At 47.0% G+C, this 22,583-nt stretch overlaps 1 protein-coding gene across 2 annotated transcripts; it reads left to right on the top strand.

The window, feature by feature from the left end:
* Positions 1–8,862: 8,862 nt before the first annotated feature.
* LOC147113766 (apoptosis-associated speck-like protein containing a CARD) lies at positions 8,863–21,281 on the top strand. 2 transcript variants are annotated; one of them, XM_085995082.1, is made up of 4 exons: positions 8,863–8,971; positions 16,063–16,468; positions 18,094–18,136; positions 20,932–21,281. In XM_085995082.1, exons 3-4 carry the CDS (start codon positions 18,124–18,126, stop codon positions 21,195–21,197), a joined length of 279 nt encoding a protein of 92 aa, XP_085851208.1. In that variant the 5' UTR covers positions 8,863–8,971; positions 16,063–16,468; positions 18,094–18,123; the 3' UTR covers positions 21,198–21,281. The 2 variants fall into 2 exon arrangements, with proteins under 2 accessions (XP_085851208.1, XP_085851209.1); XM_085995083.1 differs by lacking the exon at positions 16,063–16,468 and having other exon boundaries at positions 8,870–8,971.
* Positions 21,282–22,583: the final 1,302 nt, after the last annotated feature.

Below are 22,583 nucleotides of genomic sequence, written 5' to 3' on the forward strand. Positions count from 1 at the left end.
AGATGGTACCAGGATTGGTCAAGATCTGCTGAAAATTGTGAAGTGACATGGAGAATTTGAAGCCACCAGAGCGTTTGAAACTCACAGGAAATATCGACTACAATTGGCAAACTCTTAAACAACAATTCGAACTCTACATTGCAGCCATCGGATTCGGTACGAAGCCAGACGCAAGGAAGATAGCGTTGCTGCTTACGGTTGCAGGCCCACAGGCGATAGAGGTATTTAATACATTTGTATTTAATCCAGAGAAGAACAGAGAAATATTAGAAGATGTGCTAAAAAAATTTGATGCACATTGCTCTCCCAAAAAGAATGAGACCTATGAAAGATACATCTTCCGTTCTCGGACACAGCAGCAAAATGAGACTTTTGATAGCTTTATAACTGATCTGAAACTGAAAGCACAGACATGTAATTTCTCTGAGCTCAAAGCATCCATGATTCGTGACCAGACTGTGTTTGGTATTCATGATAAAAAAGTCAGGGAACGTCTGTTGAGAGAAACCGAACTAAATTTGGAAAATGCGGTGAAAATATGCCAAGCCAGCGAGCTAGCTCAAAAGCACGCAAAGACTTTCAGTGAAATCAATAATGATGCGATGGTAATGAGTGATAATGCTGCTGTCGGTGCTGTGTTCTACAAGGGGAAGAAACGTGGGCAGAACAGAAATGAAAAGCAATCGGAGGATGAAATTTTTAATTGTAAACGCTGTGGTTACAAACACCAGTTAAGACAATCCCCAGCATTTGGAAAAATGTGTACAAAGTGTAATGGAAAGAATCATTTTACCAAACAATGCTTTTCAAAAGTAAAAACTAAGAAAGGGCAACGAGTTAATGTAATTGAGGACACTGATTTAAGTGAGACATTTTTTGTAGGAATGGTGTCATGTGACAATATCAAAAAGGATACAGAAAATGTGCAGCCCTCAGAAATGGACAATGCTGAACATAAAGTTAATGCAGTAAAAGAGGACAAATGGATGATCCCACTGCAGGTAAATGGAGCATTAGTCACCTTGAAACTAGACACTGGGGCAAAAGCAAACTTAATCAGTATGAGTGACATTAACAATATGAGTTCCAGCACCCCTGCGTGACCGGCTCAAGAATGAACTGGACAGAATGACCACACTAGGAGTCATCAGGAAAGTCGAAGAGCCAACAGACTGGGTTAACTCCATGGTATGTGTAAAGAAAAAGAACAATGATCTAAGAATATGCATGGATCCAAAGGACTTAAATGCAAACATAAAACGTGAACACTACCAGATTCCCAAGCGAGAAGAAATCACCAGTGAAATGTCAGGTGCCAGATACTTTACAAAGCTTGATGCCTCACAAGGATTTTGGCAACTAAAACTGGATGAAGAGAGCACCAAATACTGTACCTTCAACACACCATTTGGCAGGTATTGTTTCCTCAGAATGCCTTTCGGGATAATATCTGCATCTGAAATCTTTCATAGAGCGATGGAACACATAATTGAAGGTCTGGAAGGAGTTCGGGTCTATGTTGATGACATCATCATCTGGGGCTCCACACTGAAAGAACACAATGAGAGACTGACTAAAGTGCTACAGAGCATACGCCGGAATGGACTGAAGCTCAACAAAGCCAAGTGTCAGTTTGGCGTCCAGGAAGTCACTTTCCTAGGAGATTATCTGGTAAAGGAATAGAGCCAGATATGGAAAAAGTAAACGCCATACTCAAAATGCCCCGACCCACTGACAAAAAGGAGTGCTACCCATCATGGGGATGATAAACTTCATTGGAAAGTTCATTCCTAACTTGTCAGCCAAGACAGCCTGTCTGCGAGACCTGCTACATAAAACAAATGAGTTCGCATGGACAGAAAGACATGAACAAGAGTGGATAAACCTCAAAACAGTGCTGACAACCACACCTGTACTCACCTTCTTTGACCCAACAAAAAGAATCAAAGTGTCAACGGATGCATCAAAAGATGGCCTAGGTGCGGTCTTGCTACAAGCAGAGGGTGAAGATTGGAAGCCTGTTGCCTATGCCTCCAGGTCTATGACTGATTCGGAGTGTCGATACGCCCAGATTGAAAAGGAATGTCTAGGCTTGGTAGTTGGATTAGAAAAGTTTCATGGCTACATATATGGACTTCCCACCTTCACAGTTGAGACCGACCACAGCCCTCTGGTTGCCATCATAAAAAAAAACCTGAATGAGATGTCTCCAAGGATTCAATGACTCATGATGAAGCTGCAAAGATATGACTTTGAACTGATCTACACACCAGGCAAATACATAGTGTTAGCAGATGCACTATCCCGAGCACCCACAATGAGTCATGTGAGCTCTACTGAAGAAGACGTGGATGTTCATGTGAGTATGGTCACTGCTGCGCTGCCCGTGTCAGACACAAAATCAAAGCAAATAGCAGAAGAAACAGTAAAAGATACAGTATTACAAACAGTAATAGAGAACATTCATCATGGTTGGCCAAAAGGTTCCTGTCCAAAATATTTTCACATAAGGTCAGAATTGAGTGTCGCAAGTGGACTATTACTAAAACAGAACAGAATAGTCATTCCACAGGCTCTACATCAAGACATGCTCAAAAGGATTCATGAGGGACACCTTGGAATTGAAAAATGCAAAAGGAGAGCAAGAGACACTGTTTATTGGCCTGGCATAAATAAGGACATTGAGAACATGATAGGCAAATGTGAGACATGTCAGAAACACCAAAACAAACAAGCAAAGGAGCCAATGATAGTAGCTGACATACCAACAGCACCATGGCAATAGGTTGGTATGGACCTTTTTCATTTAAATGGTAAAGACTATCTAATAGTGATTGACTACTATTCTAACTATCCTGAGATGGCGCTGCTCTCAAGCACCACAGCAAGCAGTGTCATAATGCATGTGAAATCCATCTTCGCCAGACATGGAATTCCCAGGATTGCCGTTAGCGACAACGGTCCATGCTTCAACTGTAAGGAGTGGCAACAGTTTGCAGCACAGTATGACTTTCAGCACATCACATCCAGTCCTTTGTATGCTCAGTCAAATGGTAAGGCAGAGAAAGGTGTTCAAGTTCTCAAGCAGCTACTGAAGAAAGTGACAGAAAGCAAGTCTGATCCTTATCTCGCCCTGCTGAGCTACCAAGCCTCACCTTTAGACTGTGGTTCTTCACCTGCTGAACTACTAATGGGTCGCAAGTTGCGCACCACGCAACCCTGCTGTGCAAAAGAACAGCAAAGTGAGGAACTGAGACAAAGACTTCAACTGTTAAAGCTGAAACAGAAATCATACTATGACAAGTCATCCAAAACTCTAAAACCATTGACAAGGGATGATGTTGTCAGGATTGAGGATCCAGATGCATGGAACAGGAAAGCTACAGTTCTTGAGGAAGTAGGACCAAGGTCATACACTGTTAGAACTGAGGAAGGACAGATTCTCAGGAGGAACCGCCGTTCCCTCCTAAAAATGCAAGAGACTATTCAAGACCAGATTGATGACAATGCCGCAACTGCATCTTGTCATTCACCACCAGAACAATCTCATGAAGACACATCAGACTTACCCGTGTTGAGAAGATCCACACGTGAAGTAAAAAAGCCTGATAGACTTAATCTTTGAGTACAATGTAAAGCTTTGAAAATGTGTTGACTGTTTTGAAAATGTTTATGTTTATAGAACACTAACAAAAGTGTTACTGATATTATCTTTATTGTTTTCTTGAAAGTTGATTGATATTGATTTTGTTAAACCTCAAAGAAAGGGGGATGTAATGATCAATAACATGTCATTCTATAGTGGACACTAGGTGGAGCCGTGTAGAGCTGCACATAGCTGTATGTATATAAGACTACACTACCCAGCTGTATGTATATTAAGACTACATTACCCATGAGGCACTAGGCTACCCACAAGGTAGCAGTCAAGATGGATGCCTCTACAGATACTGTACCTAGTGCACATGTGCTCAATAAAGTGTCTAGCAAAAGCTAGCTGTGTTCATAATAAGAATGTTTATTTATTAATGAACATAAGAGCGATCTGTGCTACCTTGAATCAAGGTGGTCGACCCGTTGCATTTCTGTCCAGAACTTTGCAGGGTAGCGAGCTCCATTATCCCCCTGTCGAGAAGGAGGCTACGGCCATCATCGAAGCTGTACGTCAGTGGAGTCATTTTCTCGCTCGTCACCATTTCACTCTTATAACTGATCAGCACTCCATGGCCTTTATGCTGGATAACCGGAAACGCACTAAGATCAAGAATAACAAAATACAACTCTGGAGGATGGAATTGGCAGCCTTTGGCTACACCATACATATCGACCCGGCAAAGAGAATGTGGCCCCGGATACCCTCACGCGGGCATTCTGCTCTTCTATGTCAACTTCGACTCTTGCGGATCTTCATACTGACTTATGCCATCCTGGCGTTACCCGTATGCTGCACTTTTTGCGATCTAAAAATCTCCCATTTTCTACGGAAGATGTGAAAAGAACTTGCTCCACCTGTAGAATCTGTGCGGAATTAAAAGCGCAATTCTTCCGTCCGTCGGATGGCTCGCTCATACACACTATGCAGCCACTCAGCATTGACTTTAAAGGGCCATTGCCTTCCTCAACGCGAAACACCTACTTACTTACTATGGTGGACGAATATTCACGCTTTCCCTTTGCTTTCCCCTGTCCCAATATGCTTACTTCCACAGTGATCAACTGCCTCGATCAACCTTTGCGGTATGGCCAACTTCATCCACTCTGATCGGGGTCCCTCCTTCATGTCAAGCGAACTCAAAAGTTATCTTTCCCAACGGGGAATTGCCACAAGTAAAACAACACCGTATCATCCCATCGGTAATGGACAGGTTGAGAGATACAACGCTATCATTTGGAACGCTGTTCGTCTTGCACTGAGGTCACGCAACCTACCGGACCAGCAGTGGGAAACTGTGCTCCCTGACGTGTTGCATTCCATCAGGTCTCTTCTTTCCACATCCACCAATGTCATGTCTCACAAGCGATTCTTCAGGTTCCAGTGTCGCTCCACTCTTGGGACGTCCCTACCGTCATGGTTGGCAGCTCTCGGCCCCGTGCTGCTCCGAAGATTCGTCGGATCTGCCAAAAATGATCCCCTTGTCGACGAGGTGGAGTTAATGGACGTTAATCCCACTTAAGCGCATACCCTGATGGCCGGGAGTCCACCGTTTCGCTCAGAGATCTGGCTCCCTGTCCAACCGGTCCCACGGACCCAAATAATAGAGGGTCCCACAGTAATGATGCCGACACTCTGCGTACCTTTGAAGATGACACCCTATCAGGGACATCAAGAGATCTGCCGGCTACTCCACCGGATCAATTCAGGGAGCCGAGCGCTCCCCATGGGATGGCCACCCGAAGCCAGGATGCTAGTCAATCCCCGGCTATCAAACAAAATGAAGCCAGCTCTGCGCCTGTGGGGACCCGCACCTGGAGTCACGATCTCCCCAGTCTCCCTCAGGTCGATCAAGGCGACACGGGTCCTGTCGACCTACCAGTATGGATCAAGCGACCCAGGGACCCAGACACGGTCTGGGGAGACGTGCCTTCCAGCCACAAGCGAAGAGCTAAAAGACTGCGGCTATTCGTGGTCCGGCTAATCCGTTAAAAGGAAGTCAACGGACTTCCAAATCTTTAGGGAGGAAGAATGTTATGAATCTTATGATCCATGAAGAAAGACTCATGAAATAACACTGGACGGCCAGCTGGTGGCGCCGTCCAAGGAGTATAAATACTCGGGTGTGGGCCCAGTTTTCCCAGGACATTTTGTAAACAGGAACTATTGAAAGATAACTAGACCTCCATGTTTTGAAACAAGTTGATTAAAGCCTTGCTTTATACTCGAACCAAGTGCGTAGTGAGTTTTATACGTCACTCTTCCTTTATTACACTCACCCTCTCACTCTTTATTACTCTCACCCTCTCACTCCTTATTACTCTCACCCTCTCACTCTTCCTTTATTACTCTCACCCTCTACTCTTTGTTACTCTCACCCTCTCACTCTTTATTATCTCACCCTCTCTTTATTATTCTCACCCTGTCACTCTTTATTACTGTCACCCTCTCACTCATTATTACTCTCACCCTCTCATAGAAACATAGAAACATAGAAGATAGGAGCAGGAGTAGGCCATTCAGCCCCTCGAGCCTGCTCCGCCATTCAATACAATCATGGCTGATCATCCAAATTCAGTACCCTGTCCCTGCTTTCTCCCCATATCCCTTGATCCCTTTAGCCTTAAGAAATATATCAAACTCCTTCTTGAATTTATTTAATGAATTGGCCTCTACTGCCTTCTGTGGTAGAGAATTCCACAGGTTCACCACTCTCTGGGTGAAGAAATTCCTCATCATTTCTGTCCTAAATGGCTTACCCCTTATCCTTAGACTGTGACCCCTGGTTCTGGACTCCCTGACCATCGGGAACATCCTTCCTACATCTAGTCTGTCCAGTCCTGTCAGAATTTTATAAGTTTCAATGAGATCCCCTCTCATTCTTCTAAACTCCAGCGAGTACAAGCCCAATCGACCCAATCTCTCCTCATACGTCATTTCTGCCATCCCAAGTATCAGCCTGGTGACTCTTCGCTGAACTCCTTCCATGGCAAGAACATCCTTCCTCAGATAAGACGACCACTCATTATTACTCTCACTCTGTCACTCTTTGTTACCCTGACCCTCTCACTCTTTATTACTCGCACCCTTTATTACTCACACCCTCTCACTCTTTATAACTCTCACCCTCTCACTCTTTTACTCTCACCCTCTCACTCTTTATTACTCTCACCCTCTCACTCTTCCTTTATTACCCTGACCCTTTCATTCTTTATTACTCTCACCCTCTCACTCTTTCTTTGTTACCCTCTCACTCTTGATTACTCTCACCCTGTCACTCTTTGTTACTCTGATGCTCTCATTCTTTATTACTCTCACCCTGTCACTCTTTGTTACTCTGACCCTCTCACTCTTTATTACTCTGACGCTGTCACTCTTTGTTACTCTCACCCTGTCACTCTTTGTTACTCTCACCCTGTCACTCTTTGATACTCTCACCCTCTCACTCATTATTACTCTCACCCTCTCACTCATTATTACTCTCACCCTCTCACTCTTTATTACTCTCACTCTCTCACTCTTTATTACTCTCACCCTCTACTCTTTGTTACTCTCACCCGCTCACTCTTTATTATCTCGCCCTCTCACTCTTTATTACTCTCACCCTATCACCCTTTGTTACCGTCACCCTCTCACTCATTATTACTCTCACCCTCTCACTCTTTATGACTCTCACCCTCTCACTCTTTATTACTCTCACTCTCTCACTCTTTATAACTCTCACCCTCTCACTCTTTGTTACTCTCACCCTCTCACTCTTTATTACTCTCACCCTCTCATTCTTCCTTTGTTACCCTGACCCTCTCACTCTTTACTTTCACCTCGCACTCTTTCTTTGTTACCCTGACCCTCTCACTCTTGATTACTCTCACTCTGTCACTCTTTTTTACTCTGACCCTCTCACTCTTTATTACTCTCACCCTGTCACTCTTTGTTACTCTCACCCTCTCACTCTTTATTACTCTCACCCTCTCACTCTTTATTACTCTCACCCTGTCACTCTTTGTTACTGTCACCCTCTCACTCATTATTACTCTCACCCTCTCACTCTTTGTTATGCTGACCCTCTCACTCTTTATTACTCTCACCCTTTATTACTCTCACCCTCTCACTCTTTATAACTCTCACCCTCTCACTCTTTATTACTCTCACTCTGTCACTCTTTGTTACTGTCACCCTCTCACTCATTATTACTCTCACCCTCTCACTCTTTGTTACCCTGACCCTCTCACTCTTTATTATCTCACCCTTGCACTCTTTCTTTGTTACCCTGACCCTCTCACTCTTGATTACTCTCACCCTGTCACTCTTTGTTACTCTGACCCTCTCATTCTTTATTACTCTCACCCTGTCACTCTTTGTTACTCTGACTCTCTCACTCTTTATTTCTCTCACCCTCTCACTCTTTATTACTCTCACCCTCTACTCTTAGTTACTTTCACCCTCTCACTTTTTATTACTCCCACCCTGTCACTCTTTGTTACTCTGACCCTCTCACTCTTTATTTCTCTCACCCTCTCACTCTTTATTATCTCACCCTCTCACTCTTTATTACTGTCACCCTGTCACTCATTATTACTCTCACACTCTCACTCTTTGTTACCCTGACCCTCTCACTCTTTATAACTCTCACCCTCTCACTCTTTATTACTCTCACCCTCTATTCTTTATAACTCTCACCCTCTCACTCTTTATTATCTCACCCCCTCACTCTTTATTACTGTCACCCTGTCACTCTTTGTTACTCTCACCCTCTCACTCTTTGTTACCCTGACCCCCTCACTCTTCATTACTCTCACCCTTTATTACTCTCACCCTCTCACTCTTTATTACTCTCACCCTCTCACTCTTTATTACTCTCACCCTCTCACTCTTCCTTTGTTACCCTGACCCTTTCACTCTTTATTACTCTCACCCTCTCACTCTTCCTTTGTTACCCTGACCCTTTCACTCTTTATTACTCTCACCCTCTCTCTTTCTTTGTTATCCTGACCCTCTCACTCTTGATTACTCTCACCCTGTCACTCTTTGTTACTCTGACCCTCTCACTCTTTATTACTCTCACCCTATCACTTTGTTACTCTGACCCTGTCACTCTTTGATACTCTCACCCTCACTCTTTATTACTCTCACCCTTGCTTACTCTCTCACTCTGTTACGTCGCCGCCCTCAGTTTCACTTTCACGTTCTCTTACTTCATTTCCTCATCCGTTTAGTTCATTTTTTCTTCCTACCCCGGCAGCGGCAGCTCCTCCGTTTTTGGAGTATTTATTTCCCGACTGCCGGGACTTGGAGCAGACCCTGGACCTGAGCCAGCAAGTGAGTGCGCGGAGCCGCTGCTGCTCCTGAAACCTCTGCGGACCCATTTAAACCCCGAGGAATAAGTTTATCCTTAAACTAAATGTGATTGGGATGTGTGTTCCTGTCGGCGTCTTATTCCAACAATCAAACTCTGTGCTCTTTAAAGGGATTTCAAAGGGTGACATTTCTGCCATGCATTTCGTCAATGTCAGTATTTACCTGGCTCAGCACGGCCTGTGCTGCTCTGATCCCTCCTCCCTCCCCTTTACCTCGGTCCCTCATCGGGAGAATTGCATCGGTCAAACTCTGCTTTCATGCATTGGGCACTGGGACTGGACATCGACAGCTTACATGTATATAGCGCCTTTAACGCAAAAAACCCCACTCTAAGCCATTTCACAGAGGCCCACACAGACAAGGAGACATTAGGGGAAAAGAGACTTAGGGCTAAAAATTGAGTAGTGCCCCAATTGAGGCGCAAACTTCACCGGGGCACTAAAAGTAGCGCCCCGGAAAAATTAGCACCCCGAAAAAATTAGTGCCCCCGCGCCGGAAATTGAGTGGTTGCGCCCCAAGAGGGAAGTGGGCGCTACTGGAAGCGCCCCACATCCCTCTTGGGGCGCTGCGAGTGAATATTGTGGCGCTACGTGCCGCTGCGGCACGTCGCGCCGTGGTATTGCAGGCCTTCCTCCCCTTCTTAAAGGGGAGGGGCCTTGTGCAGCGCGATCTGGGGCCTAGCTGGGCCCCCGGGGATTGGGAGTGCCAGCAAAAGAGCCCGGCACCCAAAAGAAGTGCCGGGCTCTTGGAGCGCAGCCAGCACTCCGCGTTGCGGGGGGGGGGGTGATTCAGGGGGCCAGGGACGGGAGCGCAGGCAGGTGCTGGCAGGCGGCCAGCAACAAAAATGGCCGCCCCGCACCTCGCCTTTAAATTGCACATCCCCGGCCGCAGGTACACCACCCTGACCCTGTCGGACATAGCGTCCGGCGGTAAATCAGGGGGCGCTCCCGAAGATTGCGGCCGGGGCGTGAGCGGGGCGCTGTGCACACCAATGACGTCATCGCCAGCGGCACGGCGCTACCGGTTAGCACCACCACTAACCTCCCGCTGAATTTTGCGGGAGGCATGGGCAGTGCCGCGCCCGGGCGCTAGTTGGTTTGTGCCCCACTTAGCGCCCTCTTAAGGCACTAATGGGTGGCGCACCAACTGAATTTTTCCCCCTTACAATTTATATAGCGCCTTTCACAACCTCAGGGCGTCTTAAAGCGCTTTACAGCCAATGAAGTGTAGTCACTATTGTAATGAAGGAAACGCACCAATGTGATAATGACCAGATAAACTGTTTTAGTGATGTTGATTGTGGGATAAATATTGGCCAGGACACCAGGGAGAATTCCTCTGCTCTTCTTTGAAATAGTGCCATGGGATCTTTTACGTCCACCTGAGAGGGCAGAGGGGACTGCGGTTTAATGTCTCATCTGAAAGACAGCACCTCTGACAGTGCAGCTCTCCCTCAGCACTGCACTCAAGTGTCAGCCTAGATTTTGTGTTCAAGTCTCTGGAGTTGGGCTTTGAACTCGCAACCTTCTGGCCAGAGGCGAGAGTGCTGCCACTGAGCTCAATGAGGACGGGTGACTGAAAGCTTGTTCAAAGAGTTGGGCTTTAAGAAGGGATTTACAGAAGGAGAGGGAGTTTGATAGGTTTTGGGGAGGAATTCTGGAGCTAAGGGCCTAGATGGCTGAAGGCACAGCTGCCAATGGTTGGGCAAAGGAAAGGAGAGGATGCAAAAGAGACTAGAGTTGGGGGAACACAAAGTTCTTGGGGGACAGGAAGTTGTAGGGCTGGAGGTAGTAACAGAGATAGGGAGGGGCGAGGCCATGGAGAGATTTAAATCTGAAGATGAGAATTTTAAATTGGAGGTGTTTGGAGCCAATGTAGGTCAACAAGGACAGGGGTGATGGGTGAGCGGGACTTGGTGCGAGTTAGAATATGGGCAGCGGAGATGTGGATGAGCTCAAGTTGACAGACAGTAGAAGATGGGAGGCCGGCCGGGAGAGTATTGGAATAGTCAAATCTGGTGTCATAAAAGCGTGGATTATGGTTTCAGCAGCTGGTGATGGGCTGAGGCAGGGTTAGAGATGGGCAGTGTTACGTAGATGGAAGTAGCGCTCTTGTGAGGCAGAGGATATGGGGTCGGCAGCTCAGCTCATGATTGAATTTGCCGAGGTTGCTAACAATCTGCTTCAGCCCGAGACAGTGGCCAGAGAGGGGAATGGAATCGGGGGGTGGGGAATGGAGGTTGTGGTGGGGGTCAAAGGCGACGGCTTCAGTCTTGCCAATGTTTAATTGGAGGAAATCGCGGCTCACTCACGACTGGATGTTAAATAAGAATTCTGATAAGACAGAGGCATTGGAAGGGTTGAGAGAGGTGGTGGTGATGAGGTAGAGCTGGGTGTCGTCAATGTACATGAGGAACCTAACTCCATGTCTGCAGATGATGTCGCCAAGGGTTAACATGTAGATGAGAAATAGGAGGGGCCCAAGGAGAGATCCTTGGGGGGACTCCAGAGGTAGTGGTGCTTGGGTGGGATGAGAAGCCACTGCTGTAGATGCACTGGCTACAATTGGATAGGTAAGAGTGGAACCAGGCGAGGGCAGCCCTACTGAGCTGGGCAACAGAGGAGAGGCATTGGAGGAGGATGGTGTGGTCAACCTTGTTAAAGGTGGCAGCCAGGTTGAGAAGGATGAGGAGGGATAGTGTACCACAGTCACAGTCACAGAGGATGTCATTTGTGACTTTGGTTAGGGGAAGTTTTAGTGGTGTAATGGGGACAGAAACCTGAATGGAGATATTCAGACATGGAGCTGCAGGAAAGATGGGCATGGATTTGCAAGGTTCAGAGAAGTCGAGGATGGGGTGATAATGCCAGGCGGGGAGGACAGCACCTTGGTCACCAATTCCATCCCTCTCCCTGGCCACTGTCTCAAGCTGAACCACACTATTTTCAACTTCAAGGTTTTGTTCAACCCCAAGCTAAGCTTCCGATCCCACTTGCTCCCCTTCACAAAGGCTGCTTACTTCCCCTCAGGGACATTGCTCCTGCCACCATTACCTCAGCCCATCTTCTGCGGAAAACCTCATCCAGACTCGATTGTTCCAGTGCTCTCCTAGCTTGTCTTCTTCACTGTCCATAAACTTCCTCTCATTCAAAACTCTGCTGCACGTATCCTCACTGTCACCAAGTTCCACTCACCCATCACACTTCACTGACCTACACCTGTTCCTGGTCCCCCAACACCTCAAATTTAAAATTCTTATCCTCAGGTTTAAACCACTCCCTCGCCTCACTGCTGCCTACCTCTTTAACCTCCTCCAGCTCTACAACCCCCAGAACTCTCCATTCCTCTGACCCTGGCCTTGCGTGCATACCCCTCTCTTCCCCCCACCATTGGTGGCCATGGCTTCAGCTGTCTAGGTCCCACTCCCTGGAAATGCCCTCCTTAAAAACACCTCTGCCTCGCCACCTCCCTCTTCCCCTTGAAGTTCCTCCTTATAACCTATCTTGCTGACCAAGGCTTTGGTCACACCCTCCTATTATCTGCTCCTCCGGCTCGGCCTCCATTCTCTTGTGAAGCAGCTCGGGCCATTTTTCCTAAATTAAAGGCGCTACATAATTGCAAGTTGTTGTCACGGTATTGGTTGGTGGGGATGCAGGTCTGTAGTCTGTACGCTTGCAAAGTGAAGGGGAGTCCAGAACACATCTGTGCTTCCAGTTAAATAGAAGAGAATTGAAACAACCTTTTTTTTTGACAGATTGCTGGTGGATTTAACTCTACCACCAACAATGGCAAATGTTTAACTGTTTCAGTTACTTAAAGTCTCCTCTCTGCCTGCATGGTCTTCTTGGGCGTGGCCCAGGCCTCCACCTTTTGTCCCCTTCTATTCTTCATTGGCTAACAAGGGAAATTAGGGATAGCATAAGATCCAAGGAGACGACATAAATTGGCCAGAAAAAGCAATAATCCTGAGGATTGGGAGCAGTTTAGGATTCAACAAAGGAGGACAAAGGGATTAATTAAGAAAGGGAAAATAGAATATGAGAGTAAGCTATCAGGAAACATAAAAACTGACTGTAAAAGCTTTTATAGATATGTGAAGAGAAAAAGATTGGGGAAGTCAAGCGTAGGTCCCTTGCAGTCAGAATCAGGGGAATTTATAATGGGGAACAAAGAAATGGCAGACCAACTAAATACATACTTTGGTTCTGTCTTCACAAAGGAGGACACAAATAACCTCCCAGAGATGCCGGGGAACATAGGGTCTGATGAAAGGGTGGAACTGAAAGAAATCAGTATTTGTAGGGAAATGGTATTAGGAATATTGATGGGACTGAAGGCCGATAAATCCCCAGGGCCTGATAATCTACATCCCAGGGTACTTAAGGAAGTGGCCCTAGAAATAGTAGATGCATTGCTGGTCATCTTCCAGAACTCGATAGACTCTGGAACAGTACCCATGGATTGGAGGGTAGCTAGTGTTACTCCACTATTCAAAAAAGGTGGTAGAGAAAAAGCAGGGAATTATAGACCGGTAAGCCTGACATCGGTAGTGGGGAAAATGCTAGAGTCTATTATAAAAGATGTAATAGCAGAGCACTTGGAAAGCAGTGACAGGATTGGACAAAGTCAGCATGGATTTACAAAAGGTAAATCATGCTTGACTAATCTGCTAGAATTTTTTGAGGATGTAACTGGTAAAATAGATAAAGGAGAACCAGTGGATGTGGTGTATTTGGACTTTCAGAAGGCTTTCGATAAGGTCCCACATAAGAGATTAGCATGCAAAATTAAGGCACATGGGATTGGGGGCAAGGTATTGACTTGGATAGAGAACTGGTTGGCGGACAGAAAGCAAAGAGTTGGAATAAACGGGTCGTTTTCCAAGTGGCAGGCAGTGACTAGTGGGGTACCGCAAGGATCGGTCCTAGGACCCCAGCTGTTCACAATATATATTAATGATCTGGACAAGGGAATTGGATGTAGTATCTCCAAATTTGCAGACGACACAAAGCTGGGTGGGAGGGTAAGCTGTGAGGAGGATGTCGTGAAACTCCAGTACGATTTGGACAGGTTGGGTGATTGGGCAGAAAAATGGCAAATGCACTATAATGTGGATAAATGTGAAATTATCCACTTTGGTGGCAAAAACAGGAAGGTAGATTATTATTTGAATGGCAATAGATTGGGAGACGGGGAAGTGCAAAGAGACCTGGGTGTTCTTGTGCACCAGTCGCTGAAGGTAAGCATGCAGGTGCAGCAGGTGGTAAAGAAGGCAAATGGTATGTTGGCCTTCGTAGCAAGAGGGTTCGAGTACAGGAACAAGGATGTCTTGCTACAGTTGTACAGGGTCTTTGTGAGACCGCACCTTGAGTACTGTGTGCAGTTTTGGTCGCCTTACCTGAGGAAGGACGTTCTTGCCATGGAAGGAGTGCAGCGAAGATTCACCAGGCTGATACCTGGGATGGCAGGAATGACGTATGAGGAGAGATTGTGTCGATTGGGCTTATACTCACTGGAGTTTAGAAGATTGAGAGGGGATCTCATCGAAACCTATAAAATTCTGTCAGGCCTGGACAGACTAGATGCAGGAAGGATGTTTCTGATGGCCGGGGAGTCCAGAACCAGGGGTCGTAGTCTAAGGATAAGGGGTAAGCCATTTAGGACCGAAATGAGGAGGAATTTCTTCACCCAGAGAGTGGTGAACCTGTGGAATTCTCTGCCACAGAGGGCGGTGGAGGCCAATTCATTAAATATATTCAAGAAAGAGTTGGATATATTTCTTAAGGCTAAAGGGATCAAGGGATATGGGGAGAAGGCAGGGACAGGGTACTGAATTTGGATGATCAGCCATGATCTCATTGAATGGCGGAGCAGGCTCAAAGGGCCGAATGGCCTACACCTGCTCCTATCTTCTATGTTTCTATGTTTCTATGATTTGCATCATCTCCAAACTTGGGGTTGTTCATGCCGATGACTTCCAGTTCTATCTTTGTACAGTCACCATTGCCTGTTGCTTGCTGTACTGTCTGACTACAGTAGTATGCGTTTAGATAGTGCCCCTCATGTGCAGAAGATATCCCAAATGCTTACATTAAGGAGGGAATAAACAGTGCAGGCTGAGCAGAAAGGGCAAAAAGAAGAAGGGTTGGGTGGGATAGTGACGGCATGACCAAAGAGAAGAGAACAAGCAGGTTGTTGAAAGCAGAGAGGGAGGGAATTGGTTAGGGAGTCCTGGGGGCAGGAGTGAAACATTATTTCAGTGAATGTGTGGTAATTCTATGGAACAGGATCCCTAGGGAGGCGTTAGTATTAATTCATTCAAATGCAAATTTGATAATTTATTTTAGAAAATAACATTTTGAGATATAGTATGTGAGTAACTTGAGACCTAACATGAGGTAAGTGTAGCATGCTTCGGCGGAACAGGTGACTTTGGAGCTATGGTTTCCAAAGCATTCCATCATTGGAGGCATTCCTCTCTGTAGGGGGTGGCCTGTGGTGGTGGCGCGTGCGCCCAGTCAGTTATGCCCCTGACTGTTTTGTGAGCGGTTCGAATCGCTCCCACGCCCCTGGGTTCTAGACACCGGACTTAGGTACAAGGTGGCGGTACAGAGAAGACTTGAGTAGACAGGTGGTTGGATGTAAACAAAACCAAGATTTTATTGAAGAGAAGAAAAACTTGATACAATCTCATGGGAAAATTTACCAGTGTACACTTCTACAGGCGAAAATACAAATGCAAAAGAATAATAACTATACTTATACAGGGAATGGGGAGCACACGGCACATTGAGGGAAAACAACTATCTTAACAAAACCCCTTATCCTTATCCCACCCCTAATACCTAACTAGATTAAGCTATGAGGGGTCAGAACTTCATGCTCACCAGTAAAAAGGTTTGTTAGACTCAAAACAGCGGTTGGGTTCGGGGTTCGCTCTTGGTGGTCTCTGGAGCTTGTCGTCGTCACGTGGCCTCCAGGCGCTGCAAGGGCGTTGTCCAGGTTTGAGTACCCCAAAGTTAAAGTCTCTGTTTGGGTACCTTTCCTTGCAGGGATGATGCTTCGTCGACAGCCGCCAGATTGAGTTGGTGTGCAGTTATTCGAAGGTCAGCTGAGGCTGAAGGCCCGATAATTCAAAGCCTCTCCTCAGGTGGCCTTCCCTCCGGTGGTCTTCCCTCCTCCCCTCGTCGTGTCCCGCCTCGCCTGGCCTGAATTGTCCGTGTCCGCCCGACCCGGTGCCGGGGCTAGTTCCAGATGGTGTGGGAAAAGGGCACGGGCTAAGGCCAGGGGGTAAGCGCGGGACGGGGGAAGAGCGGCAGCCACGAGGGCGAGGGGTCGAAGAGCAGCACCAGCACCCCAACCAACACGAACACCCGACCGAAAACTTGAACTTCTTGCTACCCGAGGGGGCCTTCAATTATACTCCTTTCGAAAACCCTTATCTGCGCGCCAAATCAGGTTAGTTCTTTGTTTTAATCTTGGCGGGCTATTTTACATACTGGTAGCAATCCATACTAACTGGTTTCAGATGGCCGGTAATCGCATCTACCGGCCCGATAATTGACTTGTATTGTCCTGAAAGTTCCTTGATGGGCCTTGTCCGGCCTCGATGGCTCGGTTAATCTGTTTCCGATAAAATATGCAGACTGCTAGATGGCCTTAACTATAGGCCTAAACTGAATTTAGATTTGCCTCCAATTTGGTCTAATGCATAATTCAGTGTCCTGTCTGGTTCCAAAATACAAAGTTTCTCTTCACAGAAGCCTGCAGCTTGGTTTTGATTTCTCCAAGCTGTCTGCATTGTAGAGTCCATTTTAAAATCTCACAGGCTTGCTGCCACGAGGCACAGACGCCATTTTGGGTACCCTTTTTGATTTTAAACAGTCCACGCAGGGTCCCGTTTATTAATAACAGCCTTCGGGGAAATGCAGAAATTTTGCAAATCTTACACTCCTAATGTCTGGGTTTGTTGTAGATTAATTGACTGAGATTGATTGCTCTGATTAGTCAACAACTCCATTATCGTTGTATCACGCGACTACTGGGATGGTAGGTGGACTAGATGGATCTCGGATTCCCTAACATCGGCCCCCAGCAAACTGGATTCCCACACTCGCACGGTGCTGTGCTCAGGCCCTATGTTTCTGCCCAGGGAGAGGGGCGAGAATCAGAGGCAGAATCTCGACCATCACCTCCTGATTGAGTTGGGTGGATGGAGGTGTGGGAATAGCTGCCTGACTGTTCTTTCAGAGTTGGTGCATGGCAACAGGAGAAGAAAGCAAAAAATAATTAAATCAAATTGTGGAAAGCTCAGGAAGAGCTGCCAACGGTGCCCGGTTGAGCAGTGATTTCCCAGGAGGCCTGTTCTAGCAACAGCAGCTACAGAAATCACAGGCCTATGTCCTTCTGAAGCTCCAGCACTTTTAGTTTGCCACCAATTTTCTCCCCTGCTCTGCTGGATGGCTCCATGGACACTCAAAGCCCTCTGGTACCTCACAGAAGCATAAGGCTTGGCACTGAGTGTCAGTGGATCATTCAGCTACAGAAGACATTATAAACTGAGCTTGATCATGCCCTCATCTGACATCTACACTTAAGGTCACTACACAGCGATGAGGAACAGGAGCCCTGGTTGAATTTCCAACTCCCTAGCTCCAGGATGCTAAGGCCAATTGTAGCAGCCCAGCTTCTGTCCTGGCTCAACTAGCTGGGAATGGAACCTAGGGCCTCCCCGCTCTGCATGGCTCCCTTTCACTCTGTGCAGTTGACATCGATGGAGTCATTAAGGGAACTCTCATTTATCGTTCTGTTAAGCTGACGTTACAACAGCAGAGCTTTCTGGGTCTGTTGTAGACTAATTGATAGAGATTGATTGCCATGATTAGTCAAGCGACTACCAGGATGGTAGAAGGTGAACTAGGTGGACCTTGGTCTTTTTACCTCTAGCAATTCCTATGTTCCTAGAGCTGAGGACCCTGAAGCATTTTGGAAAGGACTGCAGACAGCCGCATTTGTATTGATCAGAGCTGATTATAGTTATCTTAATCTTTAACTGAATCCTCGTGTCCATTTTGTTTCCACAGAGCAGGACTCGCAGGCCGTGTGACTGAGCAATGAGTGGGATAGGTAATTCTGATACTGATCCTTATGTACTTAACGCAGTGAATTTTACAAGCAGGAAAAGACCTTTAGGCTCATGTAGCCTGATTTCAATGCCTTCTCCTTTCATTGCTGTTCATCCCATGTTCATTGCCTTGCCATCATACCATCATTCTCTCCTTTACTGCCATCTATCCTCTCCTTCATTGCCATACATTACATCTTTATTAACATCCATCCCTCCTTTATTGTCATCCATTCCCCTTCATGGCCATAAATTCATCCCTTCATTACTATCCATCCCTCCTTCATAGAAACATAGAATCTTACAGCACAGAAGGAGCCCAATCAGCCCGTTGCGCCTGTGCTGGCTCTTTGAAAGGGCTGTCCAATTTAGTCCCACACCCCAGCTTTTTCCTCATATCCCTGCAAATTAGTCCTCGCCAAGTACACGTCCAATTGCCTTTTGAAAATTACTGTTGAATCTGCGTCGAGCACTCTTTCAGGTAGTGCGTTCCAGATCTTAACGACCCTCCATGTGAAAACATTCTCCTCATCTTCAATATTCCCGTTAAGCGGCCACGTAGCGGTCTGGACTTCCAGCATAGGCCACGCACCGGTTTTTAAATGAAAAAAACCGCGCATGCGCAGAAATGTGAATGCACAGCCCGTTAAAGGGGCCGCACACCCAAAAAAAGTAGAGGGAACATTGCTCATCACCCTCTAGTCCTTTTGCCAATTATTTTAAATCTATGACCTCTGGTTATCGACCCACTTGCCAGAGGAAACAGTTTCTCCTTATCTACTCCATCAAAATCCCTCATAATTTTGAACATCTTTATTAAATCTCCCCTTAAGCTTCTCTGCTCTAAGTCGAACAATCTCAGCTTCTCCAATCTCTCCACATAACTGAACTCCCTCATCCCTGGTAAACCTCCTCTGTGCCCTCTCCAGGGCCTTGGCATCCTTCCTAAAGGGTGATACCCAGAATTGTACACAATACTCCAGCGGAGGCCTAACCAGTGATTTGTAAAGGTTTAGCATGACTTCCTTGTTTTTGTATTCAATGCCCCTATTTACAAAGTCAAGTATCCCATGCACTTTCTTAACTGCCTCATCAACTTGCCCTGCCACTTCAAGGATTTGTGAATATGCACCCCCAAATCCCCCTGTTCTTGCAAACCCCTCAAAATATAGATTATACCATGCCCCTCCCATGGTGTGATATATCTCCTCAGTGCCCCTCCCATGGTGATATATCTCCTCAGTGCCCCTCCCGTGGTGTGATATATCTCCTCAGTGCCCCTCCCATGGTGTGATATATCTCCTCAGTGCCCCTCCCATGGTGTGATATATCTCCTCAGTGCCCCTCCCATGGTGTGATATATCTCCTCAGTGCCCCTCCCGTGGTGTGATATATCTCCTCAGTGCCCCTCCCGTGGTGTGATATATCTCCTCAGTGCCCCTCCCATGGTGTGATATATCTCCTCAGTGCCCCTCCCGTGGTGTGATATATCTCCTCAGTGCCCCTCCCATGGTGTGATATATCTCCTCAGTGCCCCTCCCATGGTGTGATATATCTCCTCAGTGCCCCTCCCATGGTGTGATATATCTCCTCAGTGCCCCTCCCATGGTGTGATATATCTCCTCACTGCCCCTCCCGTGGTGTGATATATCTCCTCACTGCCCCTCCCATGGTGTGATATATCTCCTCAGTGCCCCTCCCATGGTGTGATATATCTCCTCAGTGCCCCTCCCATGGTGTGATATATCTCCTCAGTGCCCCTCCTATGGTGTGATATATCTCCTCAGTGCCTCTCCCATGGTGTGATATATCTCCTCAGTGCCCCTCCCGTGGTGTGATATATCTCCTCAGTGCCCCTCCCGTGGTGTGATATATCTCCTCAGTGCCCCTCCCATGGTGTGATATATCTCCTCAGTGCCCCTCCCGTGGTGTGATATATCTCCTCAGTGCCTCTCCCATGGTGTGATATATCTCCTCAGTGCCCCTCCCGTGGTGTGATATATCTCCTCACTGCCCCTCCTGTGGTGTGATATATCTCCTCAGTGCCCCTCCCGTGGTGTGATATATCTCCTCAGTGCCCCTCCCATGGTGTGATATATCTCCTCAGTGCCCCTCCTATGGTGTGATATATCTCCTCAGTGCCCCTCCCGTGGTGTGATATATCTCCTCAGTGCCCCTCCCATGGTGTGATATATCTCCTCAGTGCCCCTCCTATGGTGTGATATATCTCCTCAGTGCCTCTCCCATGGTGTGATATATCTCCTCAGTGGCCCTCCCATGGTGTGATATATCTCCTCAGTGCCCCTCCCATGGTGTGATATCATATCTGTTCCTGGTAATATATCTTCACAGTACCCCTGCCATCGTGTTTACTACCACTTTGACCAGAATAGAGATTTGTGATTTCCCATTTCACATGACCTGCACAGACTCCACCAGTGGCTCAAGGATCAGAACTGCTGCCCAGCTACACAGACTGTTAGGTGCCAGATTCAATCCCTGTGCTGTGCTAGCTGTCACCCCACAGTGCCCATGGTTAACTCCGGTGAACACCAAGTGCGTTCGGAGATGGGATAAGGACCGGCACAGGCTTGGCCGTGCTAGAGATCAGTCTACTCGCGCTATGGAAACGCTCCCAAAGAATGGACTTTTGACCGAGGGTTTGCCACTACTATTGGAACCGGCAAGGAGTCAGAATCTTCAGGAGAGGAAAGCAGGGGCGAAAATGCCCTTTCCCTCCTGCCCATGAAGGGCATAAAGAGTTTTGATGGTAAATTTGTACATGGGTTTTTTTCAGATGACAGATCGTCAAGACATTTCATTGAGGAACATCGGCAGGACCTGGTGGAAAGGGTTTCCATTGTTGAACCCCTTGTGGATATCCTGAGGCAGAGAGATGTTCTCAACCAGGATGAATATGAGACTATCCGAGCCGGAGAAATACGAGCTGAGCGGACCAGACGGTTACTGGATGCTGTCATCCATAAAGGAAGGAAAGCTATGGATGTTCTTCGAGAGGCACTGTGGCAACAAGATCCCTACCTTATGAAAGAACTTTCTTGATAAATAACCATCTAATTAAAGAGCAAGCTAGTCTTTTATATTGAAATGTTTGAAATAAATAAACGAAAGAAAATTAAGACTTGCATTCATATAGGGCTTTTCAGGACCTCAGGACATCCCAAACGTACTTTTGAAGTGGAATCGTTGTAATGTAGGAAACCTGGCAGCCAATTTGTGCACAGCAAGGTCCTACAAACAGCAATGTGATAATGGCCAGGTCATTTGTTTGTAGGTGTTGGATGAGTATAAATATTAGCCAGCACACCAGAGAGAACACCCCTGCTCTTTTTCAAAATATTGCCATGGGATATTGTACGTCCACCTGAGAGAGCAGACGGGGCCTCGGTTTAATGTCTCATCGAACAGACAGCACCTCTGACAGCGCAGCACTCCCTCAGGACTGCACTGAATTGCCAGCCTGGGTTATGTGCTCAAGTTCCTGGAGTGGGGGCTTGAACCCACAACCTTCTGACCTCAGAGGTGAGAGTGCTACCAACTGAGCCACGGCGTAATCTCAAAACATTTTAAAGGGGGTTTGTCAACAATTTAATGCTAAAATATCAATAGAAAGAACACTCTCGACCTCTCTCTTCAGCAACACCGGCGCACTCTATCTCAAAGCTGTCCGGGTCCACAGTTCCATTTCATCCTTCGACTCATCCGACGCTTCAACAAAAAACTTTTCTTCTTCCTTTCTGATGTCAAGGATCGCAAGCTTCATCAACTCTTGGACACCAACGCCGCTCCGGAACCTTCTTCCCCTTCACTTTGCTCTGACCCCCTTCTCCCAATCTCACCCCCTGCCGTGTTTTCACTATCCCCTCTGACCTTCCACTCTCTGACCCTGAACGATCAGTCCTCAGCAAAGGCCTGAGCTTCATCCCCTTATGCCCCCACCTCAATGAATTTCGAGCTCGGCACGATGTTGAGCTCTTTTTCCGCCACCTTCGTCTCCATGCCCACTTCTTTGGCCAGGAGTCTTCCCCCCGCACAACTGACCCTTTCTCCCGCTTGCAGAATTCCCGTTCTACCTGGACCCACCACCCCCCCCCCGGCCTCTTACCCTCTCTAGATCTTTTCCTCGCTAACTGCCGCCGTGACATCGGCCGTCTCCATTTCTCTGCTCCCCTCACTCACTCCAACCTACCTCCCTCTGAACTTGCAGCACTCCATTCTCTTAGATCCAACCCTGACATTGTCATTAAACCCGCTGACAAGGGTGGTGCTGTTGTTGTTTGGCGTACTGACCTCTACCTAGCGGAAGCTGAACGCCAACTCTTCGACACCTCATCCTACCTCCACCTGGACCATGACCTCACTACCGAACATCAAACCACCATTTCCAAGACTGTCACTGACCTCATCTCCTCTGGAGATCTTCCCCCC

This window comes from Somniosus microcephalus, chromosome 8 (genome assembly GCF_052327205.1).
Source record: "Somniosus microcephalus isolate GS21.2 chromosome 8, FLI_Smic_1.0, whole genome shotgun sequence".
NCBI classification, from domain to species: Eukaryota; Metazoa; Chordata; class Chondrichthyes; order Squaliformes; family Somniosidae; genus Somniosus; species Somniosus microcephalus.